The sequence below is a fragment of the Schistocerca nitens genome, chromosome 6 (genome assembly GCF_023898315.1).
Source record: "Schistocerca nitens isolate TAMUIC-IGC-003100 chromosome 6, iqSchNite1.1, whole genome shotgun sequence".
In the NCBI taxonomy this organism is placed as follows: Eukaryota; Metazoa; Arthropoda; class Insecta; order Orthoptera; family Acrididae; genus Schistocerca; species Schistocerca nitens.
In genome coordinates, this window is record NC_064619.1 from 249,245,848 (window position 1) to 249,259,880 (window position 14,033).

Sequence of the window (14,033 nt, forward strand, 5' to 3'; positions counted from 1 at the left end):
GGCAGCATACTCAGGCACGACTGTCAACCTGGGGTGCAACAAGAAACATGCTTCATCCGACTAGGAGACATGTTACCATTGATACATGGCGAAATCTCAGTGATCCTGTGTTCACTGCAATTGTAATTGATGATGTTGTTGGGTCAACATGGAACACATCTTCTGCAGAGTTCCATTTCCAACAATCTGCACTGAATGATGTGCTGCGTAACATTTGTACCTATACCAGCATTGTTATCAGATCTGCATCAGACTGCTGCTTATCTTGCCTTACAGAGTGGATGAGCCCCCAACCTGCACATTGTCACTTGTCACCTTCCCACAGTTTCACTGTCTTGCAATTTCAATTTACTACCACTTAGATGTAACTCTGAAATATTTCATGATGGACTGCTTGACTGATGTAGCCTTCATATAGCGGTGGTTTTGCGTATTGTATGTGGAGTGACATAACCTTGGAGAATTCACATGCATAAATTTAGTAAATCGACAGCGAAGGAAGTACAGAGCCCCCCCCCCCCCCCCCATTTCACGGAGTAAATATAGAAAGGATTCTGAGAACACTCTCCAATACCACCTGACATATTGGGTGTTGCATATTTAATTTTTGCTCTTTGTGAGCATTTGGTTTTGTAATTCCCATTGCTGGGCTCCACTAATGTTAGAGCTATTTTTGCTATAAAAGGTACTGTGACTTGTATGACCACTTTTTGATGTCTTGAAAATTGATAATAACCCTTTTGTAAGGCTATGTTTTGCTATCTCTGTCTTTTGTAAGTTTCTGTCTTGTGTTTTAGTGCAGTCCTCTGACATCATATGGACTGCATACCTGAAGTATTTTTCATTGCAGTTGCATGGCACACTGTATAAACCACACACTTTCAAATCGAGGTTCTCCATCACAGATTGCAGCCTTTATTTAATTTTTAGAATTGACCTCATGCCATATTTGCATATTAAATTTTCTAACTTGGATGATGTTTCCTCAGCTCCATTTTTATTTTCTTCGGGGGAAAGTTCTGTCTGAGGGTCCGTAGTTGAGGCAGTATTTATTTTAGAAACTGAAGCTACACTTAGTTTTTATTTCATTTGCTAGCTGTTCCTGCCACTCATTCCTGTGGTTCAGTCTGGTTAAATGGAAAAGACAGAAAAGAGAAAGCACACATTTCTAATGTGTATGGGAATTGGAGACACATTCTAATTTTCTTCTCCCCCATCTCTATCAATCTCCTCCTCCTCCTCTCTTTGGCCATAACCTTCTTCTGTAAATCTTTTCTTCCCACTTTCTCTGTCCACTGCCTCCCTCCCATTCTCTGTCCATGTTCTCCTCCCACTTCTCTCCCCTCTCCTCCTGCCACCTCTGTTCCCCTCTCTCTGTATGCCACCTTCTCCTTCCTCCCTCTGCATCATGCTGTCAAAATTTCATAGCAGTTGGAAATTTAAGATTTTGAACAAACAAACATTTACACTTTTATTTATGCAGCTGTAAATGTATGTTTGTTAAAAATGGTAAATCACAGAGTAGATTGCTTTGAAATTTTGACACATTATATTCAAATACTTGCGTTTTTATATATCTACTAGATTGCCATACAGTATATACTCTGATCAAACAGAACATTATGACCACCTACATAATAGCCAATATGTCCACCTTTGGCATAGATAGCAGCGACGACACATCGTAATATGGAAGCAGTGAGGCCTTAGTAGGTCACTGGAGGGAGTTGACACCACACCTGATGTTGTTGAGTTCTGATGCCACGTTGAATCACATTCCAGATGTGTTTGATCAGATTCAGATGTGACGAGGTGGGGGAGGCGTATGTGGTCTGCAACCAGTGTTGATACTCCTTGGCTGTCATGGTGCCTTGCACGAGCTCCGCTGGACGTGTGGATGCCTATGTGAATGTTCCTCAGAGCATAATGGAGCCGCTGCCAGCTTGTCTGCGTCTCGCAGTACAAGTGTCAAGGAGCTGTTCACCTGGAAGACGATGGATTTACGCCTTCTCATCATCATGATGGAGGTTCTGGGAGTCATCAACCCACACAATGCTCTGCCACTGCGCCAACATCCAGTGCCAATGATCACATGCCCACCTCAGTCGTAGTTGCTCATGTCATGGTGTTAACATTGGCACATATATGGCTTGGCTGCGGAGGCTCACATTAGGAATGTTCAGTGCACTGTGTGTTCGGACATAATTGTACTGTGCCCAGCATTAACGTCTGATGTTGGTTCTGCCATAGTTCACCACCTGCCCTATTTTACCAGTCTACCCAGTCCACAACGTCCGACATCTGTAATGACGGGTGGTCACTCAAGCCCACAATGTCTGGACATGGTTTCACCTTGGGTCTCTGTTTATCCATCATGGACATAGGACATCAGCTGGTCAAGTAATTATCAATGAAATTTGCCAACAGCTGTGTAATTTATATGTTATTTTATTTTATTTTGAATACCAGTTTCGGCATTCCACTATACCATGTTCAGGCCCCAGGTGCATCTCTCAAAAATAACTGATACATGCCATATACGCCTGGATGTCGTCTTGTCCCAAATGCTTCATTCAAAGACTTGATTGCAAGTAGTCAAAATAAAATAAAATAACATCTGTATTACATAGCTGTTGGCAAATTTAATTGATAATTGGTTTCACCAAGTGTTGAAGACGCTCACCACAACTGTGCTCCAACAACCAACAAGTCATGCAGTTCTAAATGGGTTTATATCGGTAGTATGTTGGTGGCCATAATGGTCTGGCTGATTAGTGTATATGCACATGGTGAATCACCTGAAACTTGCACCGCAAATGTTGCGGAAATGGAAAGTGCTATTGATGTGCAGCTTTCACAGAATGGATTGGTAGTCAGGGGTTCTTATTCTTAGCCAATAAACAGATTGTAATGATACTTGTAGTGTGTTTCTTGTGCAAACATACACTTCTTTATATGGAGCAATGCCTGTTGATATTAACAAACTAAAAGTTGGGTAAATTAGAATGTCAGTGGTGTTTGTTGCAGGAGTCTAGTCCTAGTCCTTTATGAGACATCATATTGTGCGAAGTTTTCACACCTACACCTGTTACATATGCTTACAAGCTTTCAGTGTGTTTGAGTGTTCCTTGAGTGCTTTGTGACTTGCTATTCAGTTAGTGTGTGACAGTCCAAGCTGTAGGTCATGAGTGAATGATGGGATTTACCAATGCGGAAAAAACCAACATGCTCATGATGTATGGAGAGTGGGAAGAATGCAGTTCATTCTTGTAAGATGTATGCGCAAGATATCCCAGTATATGTCAGCCCTCTCGACAATTATTTATCAACCTCTTCAACCAATTATGTGGAAGTGGTAGTGTAACACCTGGACAAATTGACAGAAGGGGACAAGTGATGACAAAGAGGGGGAAATTAATATTCTTGCTGCTGTTGCAGTTGATCCGCACATTATCTCCCAAGCAATCGCACGAGGAAGTGGCATGAATCAGGCAAGTTCCCCATGCGTTCTCCGTCAACATAGATTTATCCCTGTCACATCACTTTCCGTCAAGAGTTGCATGGAAACTATTAAAATCATGTTAACTTGTGTATATGCACATTTAGACAGGATACTCCAGATGTATCATGTATTTTGTTGGCGAGGAATCCATATAACGAGTATATGCAATTGTATTATTCGTTTAGTGTGTGCTACCACAGGTATTGTACGTGTGTATGTGTGGGAAGGGGGGGGATACATTGAAATTTTGACACAATGTTGCATTCAAATACATGTATTTATTATTATACCTATTGGAGCACCATATGGTATATAAATGTATAAATAACATTTTGATTTCTTATGTACATGATGTCTCTCCTAAGAGTCTTTCGTGTGACACCCAAACTAGGTGGGAAGTAATAGTTTGTTTCTTGCTACAAACAAAAATATTTTTTGTGGCCATTTGACAGAGCAGTCCCGTATTAGTCTAGTGCAATATTCGTTTTATCGATTTTCATTAACAGGGACAGTAAAACAGTACTCCAGCAACAACAGCACCACCCTGGCCTCTGCTGACTATGCAAAAGCACTGTTCATCCACTGCTGGAGTACTGATTCTTCTTCATATTTTACTGTCCCTATTAATACATATCGATAAAATGACTATTGCGCTAGAATAATGTGGGCTGGGCTATCCTAGTGCCTGCCTTGCCATGTGCTGAATATTTCTGGAGTGCTTTCTGTGATTTCTCCTTCTGTCACTCTTAAGATTTGTCACAGATATCATTATAGGTATAAAAACTGATTTCTGATTTGGAGGGTGGTTTGCAAATTAACAGATGTTGCAGATCTGAAGAATTTTGTAGACCCCTTTTGCTTCAATAGTTTCTGAAGCAATTTTGGTAACCCATTCCAATAGTTCCAGTGCATGTTAGCAGTTTAGTGTTCCTTCATAGCTGCAAGTCAATAACAACTACTGTCCTGGATGTATTCTTTGCTCCACTAAATAAAGAAATAAAAATCATTGATTTTACACAATTATGAATTGAGGAAACAAATTATTCTTGTTAAACACCCAAAAACGTGTTCTGGTTAAATTTCACTATCTTCAGCAGGTTCATTTACTTTATGACAAATAACATGTAAAATTTTGCATGGTATATACACTCCTGGAAATTGAAATAAGAACACCGTGAATTCATTGTCCCAGGAAGGGGAAACTTTATTGACACATTCCTGGGGTCAGATACATCACATGATCACACTGACAGAACCACAGGCACATAGACACAGGCAACAGAGCATGCACAATGTCGGCACTAGTACAGTGTATATCCACCTTTCGCAGCAATGCAGGCTGCTATTCTTCCATGGAGACGATCGTAGAGATGCTGGATGTAGTCCTGTGGAACGGCTTGCCATGCCATTTCCACCTGGCGCCTCAGTTGGACCAGCGTTCGTGCTGGACGTTCAGACCGCGTGAGACGACGCTTCATCCAGTCCCAAACATGCTCAGTGGGGAACAGATCCAGAGATCTTGCTGGCCAGGGTAGTTGACTTACACCGTCTAGAGCATGTTGGGTGGCACGGGATACATGCGGACGTGCATTGTCCTGTTGGAACAGCAAGTTCCCTTGCCGGTCTAGGAATGGTAGAACGATGGGTTCGATGACGGTTTGGATGTATCGTGCACTATTCAGTGTCCCCTCGACGATCACCAGTGGTGTACGGCCAGTGTAGGAGATCGCTCCCCACACCATGATGCCGGGTGTTGGCCCTGTGTGCCTCGGTCGTATGCAGTCCTGATTGTGGCGCTCACCTGCACGGCGCCAAACATGCATACGACCATCAATGGCACCAAGGCAGAAGCGACTCTCATCGCTGAAGACGACACGTCTCCATTCGTCCCTCCATTCACGCCTGTCGCGACACCACTGGAGGCGGGCTGCACGATGTTGGGGCTGAGCGGAAGACGGCGTAACGGTGTGCGGGACCGTAGCCCAGCTTCATGGAGACGGTTGCGAATGGTCCTCGCCGATACCCCAGGAGCAACAGTGTCCCTAATTTGCTGGGAAGTGGCGGTGCGGTCCCCTACGGCACTGCGTAGGATCCTACGGTCTTGGCGTGCATCCGTGCGTCGCTGCGGTCCGGTCCCAGGTCGACGGGCACGTGCACCTTCCGCCGACCACTGGCGACAACATCGATGTACTGTGGAGACCTCACGCCCCACGTGTTGAGCAATTCGGCGGTACGTCCACCCGGCCTCCCGCATGCCCACTATACGCCCTCGCTCAAAGTCCGTCAACTGCACATACGGTTCACGTCCACGCTGTCGCGGCATGCTACCAGTGTTAAAGACTGCGATGGAGCTCCGTATGCCACGGCAAACTGGCTGACACTGACGGCGGCGGTGCACAAATGCTGCGCAGCTAGCGCCATTCGACGGCCAACACCGCGGTTCCTGGTGTGTCCGCTGTGCCGTGCGTGTGATCATTGCTTGTACAGCCCTCTCGCAGTGTCCGGAGCAAGTATGGTGGGTCTGACACACCGGTGTCAATGTGTTCTTTTTTCCATTTCCAGGAGTGTATTTCTTTACATCTTATTTGAAAGAAAATAAATGAACCCACTGATGACAGTTATATTCCATCAAAACATGTTTTTAGGTGTTGAGCCAACACAAATTCTTCATTTTTAAGGCAGAACCACACTTCCATAATTGTCTGTTTGGATCACACATCGTCGTTGACTTTCTGTTTGTGATCAGATTATACTGTTTTCTTTCGTGTGAGGGATGGAAGTTGTCAATGATAAAGCATTTTTGTAATTAGAAGCATCCTGTTATTTGGTATGGTGCTACAGTAAGTGCTTAATCGCTGGAGGAGGAGGAGGAGGAGGAGGACAGATTGCACATCTATAATAAGTACATTGTGTTAACAATCTGCAAAATAGGTCTTGTCATGTTACAACATTTGGTGAATTGTTTTGTAAATTTTCGATATTTTCTTGTCCACTGGAAATGAGTGTCATACTTCTCTGTCACATAGTTAGTAATATTTCATAACTTTAACCTAACTTTTAAAATCAAGCAGACATAATCCAAAATGTTCATCCTTTCCTGTGTTTTATGGCACAGTTGCCTCACAGGCAGCTACAAATGACAACATGTGCATCAGTTAAACAGTAGGTAATGTATTTATACATTGCTAATTTAGAATCATAACTGGATGATTATTTATTTTTGTATATCTAACAGTATTTACGATGTATTTGTACTTTTCTGTACTTCAGAAATGAATAGACACCATTGTGTGTCAAACCTTCTCAGCACAATAACTTCTATCAAAAATGACATGAAGAATAATAGAATGCTTGGATCATTCCCTGTTTGGTAGCTGTGTTCCGAAGGTGACTCATCAAATGCGTGATTAAGTGGACAAAAGTCATTTTTTTCCTCAATGAAATTTGTTACTAAACAGTTCTTTCTTTCCAAATATTTCACTTTTAGATTATTCAGATTTAGATGAACTATCAGTTACATCTCTTGTTGAAACATAAGACTAGTTTTACACCAGCTGACATAAGACAGTATAAAACGCTCACTATATCATGAAGCTGCTGCCTTTCTCCATGCCAAGAAGTTAACAGTATATTTATTTTATTTACTGATAGTTTGAGGAAGTGGATAACGATGGGTTAGATTGCTAACAGTGATTGCCAGAATATCTCAAACTTTCTAAAAAACATTCAGTAGCATAGAGTGCATAAAATATTTCTTTATTTAAGACAACCAGTTTCCATAGACATTGTCATCTTCAGATCTTAAAAATCTTATGCTTTTCTTGCTATTGCCGGTCTGCATTTTGTGTCCTCTCTACTTCTGCTATTGTCAGTTATTTTGCTGCCCAAATAGCAATACCCTGCTACTAAATTTAGTGTTATTCTTTCTCCATTATCTGATTTAATTCAACTTATAACCCATTTCAAGACATGATCCATTCTGTTCAGCTAAGTTTTTAAGACCTTTACTGTCTGACAGAATCATAATGTCTTTGGCAAGCCGTGTTTTTATTTCATCTCTCCTGACTTTAATTTCCTTTCCAAATTTCTCATTGGTTTCCATTACTGCTAGCTCTGTGTATAGATTGACCAACATCAAGCATAGACTACAATCCTATCTCACTCACTCCCTCCAGAATCATTGCTTCCCTTTTATGCCTTCTCCTGCTGTCTGGCTTCTGTACAAGTTGTAGATAACATTTTTGTCCTTGTAATCCCTAGAATTGTAAAGTGTGTTCCAGGAAATAGCTTTCTCTAAATTTACAAATATTGTATATGTAGGGTTGCTTTTTATACGGGGTGTGTTGTACAATAACTATTGCCTTGTTAGCTCCTACATTGCTCATAAACCCAAATTGATCTTCATCTAGACAGTTTGTGCTATTCGTTCCAGACAACTTTCACCTTCATTCCATTCTTCTCTTAAATACTGTGAGTTAGGAGTATTACAGAACCAACACTGTATTGCTTGTGAATGGCAAACTGTACCTTGAATTAAATTGGTGATTTATTTGAGTACATTATGCAACCACTAGCTTTTTAAGTTTTGAAATGACTTACTTTCTGTACCAGTAATTAGCTTTCAAGCCACTGCAGGCTCAGCATCATACGGAAGTGTTACAATAAATTATGTAGACAATGTGCAGCTAGACTCATTGCCATGACCATAGCGTCTAGCTGCATGTGATCCAGTATGCAGTGGCTATAAAACTATTTAATAATACAGGAAGTAAATCACATCCAAATTTTAACAAAATGGCTGGTGGCATATTGTATTTCATGACAGTTTTGTAAATGCATTTGAAAACTGCTTCCCCAAGAAAATAGTTAAATATACTCGTAAGAAACCTTGTAACAAACCATGGCTTACTAAGGGTATAAAAATATCTTGTAACCGGAAAAGGGAAATGTATCTGACAGCAAGAAAGAGTAGTGACCCAGAAACTATCAAACATTATAAAAACTACTGTGCTATATTAAGAAAAGTTATTAAAAAATCCAGAAGTATATGTATCATGTCTGAAATCAGCAACTCTGATAATAAAATTAAAACAATTTGGAATATTATTAAAAGAGAAACAGGTCAACCAAGAGCACAGGAAGACAGTATTACCATCAAATTGAATGAAAACTTTACGAACAAAAAGTCAGAAGTTGAAAATATTTTTAATAATCATTTTCTAAATGTTGTAGATATAGTAGGATCCAGGTGTTCATTAGAAGATGCTAGGCTGTTGAATGGAAGAGGCCATACCTACGCAATTTGATACAATTGAAATCTCACCCACTTCTCCCTCTGAAATTAGGAAAATAATAAACTTGCTTAAAAGCAAAAACTCACATGGAATTGATGGCATTTCCAGCAAAATACTAAAAGCTTGTTCTCAACATAAGTAAGATTCTCAGCCACCTGTGTAATAGCTCTTTGGAACAGGGCATTTTCCCTGATAGACTGAAATATGCTATTGTTATACCTTTGCATAAAAAGGGGGATAGATCTGATGTTAACAATTACCGTCCAATCTCCCTTCTAACAGCTTTATCCAAAATTTTTGAGAAAGTAATGTATTCAAGAGTAGCTTCACATATCTGTAAAAATGAAGTTCTAACAAAATGTCAGTTTGGTTTCCAGAAAGGTTTTTCAACAGAAAATGCCATATATGCTTTCACCAATCAAATTTTGAATGATCTGAATAACCGAACACCACCCATTGGGATTTTTTGTGATCTCTCAAAGGCTTTTGATTGTGTAAATCATGAAATTCTGCTAGACAAGCTCCAGTATTGTGGCATGAGTGGGACAGTGCACAAATGGTTTAATTCGTACCTAACTGGAAGAGTGCAAAAAGTTCAAATAAGTAGTTCTCATAATATGCAAAGATCAGCACATTCCTCAAACTGGGGAACTATCAAGAATGGGGTTCCACAAGGGTCAGTCTTGGGTCCTTTGTTGTTCTTAATATATATTAATGACTTGCCATTCTATATTCATGAAGAGGCAAAGTTAGTTCTCTTTGCTGATGATACAAGTATAGTAATCACACCTGACAAACAAGAATTAACTGATGAAATTGTCAATACTGTCTTTCAGAAAATTACTAAGTGGTTCCTTGTAAATGGACTCTCACTGAATTTTGATAAGACACAGTACATACAGTTCCGTTCAGTGAATGGTATGACGCCATTAATAAATATAGACCTTAATCAGAAGCATATAGCTAAGGTAGAATATTCCAAATTTTTAGGTGTGTCCATTGATGAGCGATTAAATTGGAAGAAACACATTGATGATCTGCTGAAACGTTTGAGTTCAGCTACTTATGCAATAAGGGTCATTGCAAATTTTGGTGATAAACATCTTAGTAAATTAGCTTACTACGCCTATTTTCACTCATTGCTTTCATATGGCATCATATTTTGGGGTAATTCATCACTGAGGAATAAAGTATTTATTGCACAAAAGCGTGTAATCAGAATAATAGCTGGAGTCCACCCAAGATCATCCTGCAGACATTTATTTAAGGATCTAGGGATATTCACAGTAGCTTCTCAGTATATATACTCTCTTATGAAATTTGTTATTAACAACCAAACCCAATTCAAAAGTAATAGCTGTGTGCATAACTACAATACTAGGAGAAAGGATGATCTTCACTATTCAAGATTAAATCTAACTTTGGCACAGAAAGGGGTGAATTATACTGGCACTAAAGTCTTTGGTCACTTACCAAATAGTATCAAAAGTCTGACAGATAACCAACAAGTATTTAAGAAGAAATTAAAAGAATTTCTGAATGACAACTCCTTCTACTCCATAGAGGAATTTTTAGATATAAATTAAGAAAAAAAATATTTAAAAAATTAAAAAAAATAAAATAAAAAAGTTGTTATATTAACTTAAGTATGTTGTTAAATTAACTTAATTATGTTATGTATTGGAAAATTCGACTCGTTTCACATCATTACGAAATATCTAATCTTGTACCTCAATTAAGGTACCTAATTATGTCCTGGCTGCAGCATACTGTCACACAACATCCCATCTTTGGATTAGGGATTATTCTTGCAGGCTGAGTGTATTTCACCTGTCTCCTATCTTGCTTACTGGGCGTAGTGGTTCTGCCATGGTTGGTTTTCCCAAAGATTTTAATAGTTCATAATTCAGAAGGAATGCATCTGCTCAAGGTGTCATGTTTCATCTTTGTTTTCCAGTGCTGTCACAGTCATCTGTGTCCTCTTCTGTAACATGGTCTTCGGTGTTTTTTTTTTTTTTTTTTTTTTTTTTTAATAGGAAAAAGGTAAAGCTATCATCATCCTGAAGGGTGGACATGCACGGTGCTTTACTTGGTATGGTCCTATTGGAAGTGATATGCTGTTGCCTTCTTCCAAACAAAAACTAATTTACACAGCCAGTTATGGGGCAGCTACTGTTTATGTGAACTCCAACCCAGCATTTTTAACATTACCAGAGGTGACAGGGATGGACTATAACAGTTTTGTTTATTCTTCACGACGGACTTGCCATCTGAGCCTCCCTCCCCCAGATTTCTTTTTAATTTTCTTGTAGGTCATACCCATAGTCGTACATGCTGTATTTCTCCTCTAGCCATTTCTTCTGTACCATTTTGTCCTTAATGTATGTCTGTATCCCGTTTGCATGCTCCATTTTTATCCTCCTCTTGCCGATTAAACTGAAGTGTTATACAAGGATTTGTATCGCACGTTGTCCCTATGCTGCCTTCACTATTTCATGTTAATATCAACTACTTCTGGTTCGTTCAGGCTATCGAGTAATTTAGGTGGGACCTTGGTAAAATTCACTAATCAAGAACAAAGGCAGTAAGTAGTGCTGTGTAACAATTTTAATATCATTGGTATGAAACTTGGTAGAAATACTCAAGATTAAGATAAGACCATGTGAATGGTATTCTGCAAATATAAGAAACAATATTATTGGTCACCAAATCCTTTCATTATAGTATTTGTAACAGAAGGCAGTTGTGTATCTTTGCCATACACAGCATCAGCCAACAGATTTACAAAGCTCCTTAGAATTTCCTGACTACCACTTGTTGGATAGACTTTGGCAAAAAATTTCTATCCTATTATTAGTTCAACTGATTACGTTGCAGCTTTAAAGCTCTCTGAAATATGAAGTGTCAAGTTTTATTATTCTAACTGACCTGGAAGGATTTCTGTTAGTAATTATAATTTAGAACCCCAAGATGTTTAGGAACTCCTTGTAATTTTCATTACACTTCATAAAATGATGGAGCAGTTAATTAGAAAAACTTATTTCAAGGTATTGGGTTCAATTCTTCGTTCTGAAATTCGGCCAGGTCAGCAAAACGTGACTCAAGGTAAAATATAACATTAAATTGAGATAGAAAACGTTACTTCCTTAGTGAACTTACAATTTTAATGTCAGAGGTGCAAATGAGATTGAACGCATTGTTTTCATAATATATGCTTGTGTTTCACTTTTTCAGGTGGAACTACTGTGTCCATAAATTATCTTACAAAATGGGGTCTCATAAAGCCAATTCCTCCAAAGGAAAAGTTGAAAGAGATGTATGAAGAGAGAAAAGAAAATCTAAAAGAGAGGAGAGACCAACTTAAGGAAAAAGGAGAAGCTTTTATGCGTGAGTTCAGGGATCGAAGTAGTAAGAAATAAGCTGATTGACTGAAATCTTGTAGATAATACCTGTAAATTTGTACAGTGTTTAAATAAATTCACTTTATTTTCAAGTAATTTATATTTTATACAAAAAATATAAAGCCATTTCCATCTTTTACACATATGAACCATTTATGCATCTGTGTATCATGGAATGAACAGATAACTTAAAGCTCTTCCCTTCGAGATTGACACATAAATGGTCTGCTTAATTGCCTTACATTGTTTAATCTTTATAAAGTTGTGTGTCACAACCAAATACATATATTTTCTAATTCAGAAACATAGAACCTGCTTATGCATATCACAGAAAGGACATTATGTGCTATGTAAAGTTATTTATTCTACAGCATGTTTATATACTGAGTCTAGTGTTTTCAATAATTGTACAGACATAGGCAGTTTTTTTTCTTTAAAACTTCATGGTAGAACATACTCTGTAGCTGCATTAAGCAAAAATTTTAATCAGCCTTACTTGCTATAGCAGACTACAGTGAGTTAGATTCTACATGTGTTTATTACAGTAAAAGTAAACATTCCCTTTATCATTCCTTACACAACAATATGAAAATCTTATCTATTATGGGGTACAGGGCAGTCTTTTTAATTTGTAAATGCCAAAACTTTTTGCTGTACTGATTGTATTTAAATGGCCTTCATAAAATAGTTTAAAGTTGTGTTCAATAGGTGTAACATGAAAGAATGGTCTTAACACTATGTGGTACTACTTCCTGAAGTGTGAAAGAGTAATTTTCCAAACCAATATTGATGTAGAAATCAAGGCTGGTAGTGCTCCTGTAAACTTTAGAATATTCATACCAGACACAATAAGGAACAGCAGTATGAAAGAAAATGTGTATTGCCAATATGAAGCAACACAGCAATTGCTAGGTTGAAACAAGTAAATTCTGAAGCCTATAACTATAGCATCTGCAGTGAGAATTGTATCCCATGCTGAAACAGTTTTTCCATGATTAAAAAAAAAGAAGTGGGAACTACAAATGTCCAAGTAATGTAATCTAATACCTCTGTCACTCCTTCAAAACTGTATCCTGCAAAATCAGTGATGATGCAGCCTCAGCTTGTGTAGGTTATATCACATGTGTCTTTACCGTGCTGTTGCCAGCTACTTCCCACAGATCTGCCTGTTGCTCAACTAATTGTAAGATACCTGACAAAGCCGTTTATTTACACGATGATCTAAAACAAATCTATGCACATGTATTGTAGATAACTGGATAAGGAATGTTACATAAATGACTATAATCATAGGGCCTTTTATGCATCAGTATGAGCTATCTGAATGTCCTAAGATAAGTAATGATTATAGGTACATCTGTAGTAGTAGTTTAATGCATAATTTATTGTAGTCTGAAAGAGTGAGCTGTAAGTCACCCAATGGTATGACTTACTGGAGGAACTTCACTAATCCTCCCTTGTGCAATACAATCTCTGACACTAGGAGTTGAACACACACACGTGCATGCACGAGTTACATAATTTAAAAAAAAGTGGTACAAAATTCATTTTTAGAGCACTCTAGACTCAGGTTCTGTCCAAGTTTTACACTAAACATATTTTCACAAAAAGTGTAACACTTATACAAGCCACGTAGCTATCGTACAGTGAAATATCTGGGCAGCTGTGCTTTTCTTCTGCATCAGACTGAAGGAAATTGGATGTAAAATCAACATTCCATAAAATGGGTACACAGTGTGTACTTTAACCCAGATACTGATAACTTGCTGGAACTCCCTGTAATAGAAGCAAATAATGTGAAAGCCTCACATGAAAGTTGGAGATATGAATACAAAA

General features: G+C 38.6%; 2 protein-coding genes across 3 annotated transcripts in view; one reads left to right on the plus strand and one right to left on the minus strand.

Moving 5' to 3' along the window:
- LOC126263667 (uncharacterized protein C18orf19 homolog A) overlaps positions 1 to 14,033 on the plus strand; it is a 65,263-nt gene that overhangs the window by 45,846 nt on the left and 5,384 nt on the right. The window contains exon 4 of one of the 2 annotated variants that reach the window (XM_049960774.1): positions 12,031 to 12,204. In XM_049960774.1, coding sequence (XP_049816731.1) covers positions 12,031 to 12,204 — 174 coding nt within the window. The remainder of the gene's footprint in view (positions 1 to 12,030; positions 12,205 to 14,033) is intronic. The other variant, XM_049960775.1, reaches the window with a different exon arrangement.
- Positions 13,561 to 14,033, minus strand: part of LOC126263666 (LIM domain-containing protein jub) — a 223,281-nt gene continuing 222,808 nt past the window's right edge. Inside the window, exon 9 of the mRNA XM_049960773.1 lies at positions 13,561 to 13,973. Within this exon, the coding sequence (XP_049816730.1) occupies positions 13,941 to 13,973 (33 nt within the window). The 3' untranslated portion in view covers positions 13,561 to 13,940. The remainder of the gene's footprint in view (positions 13,974 to 14,033) is intronic.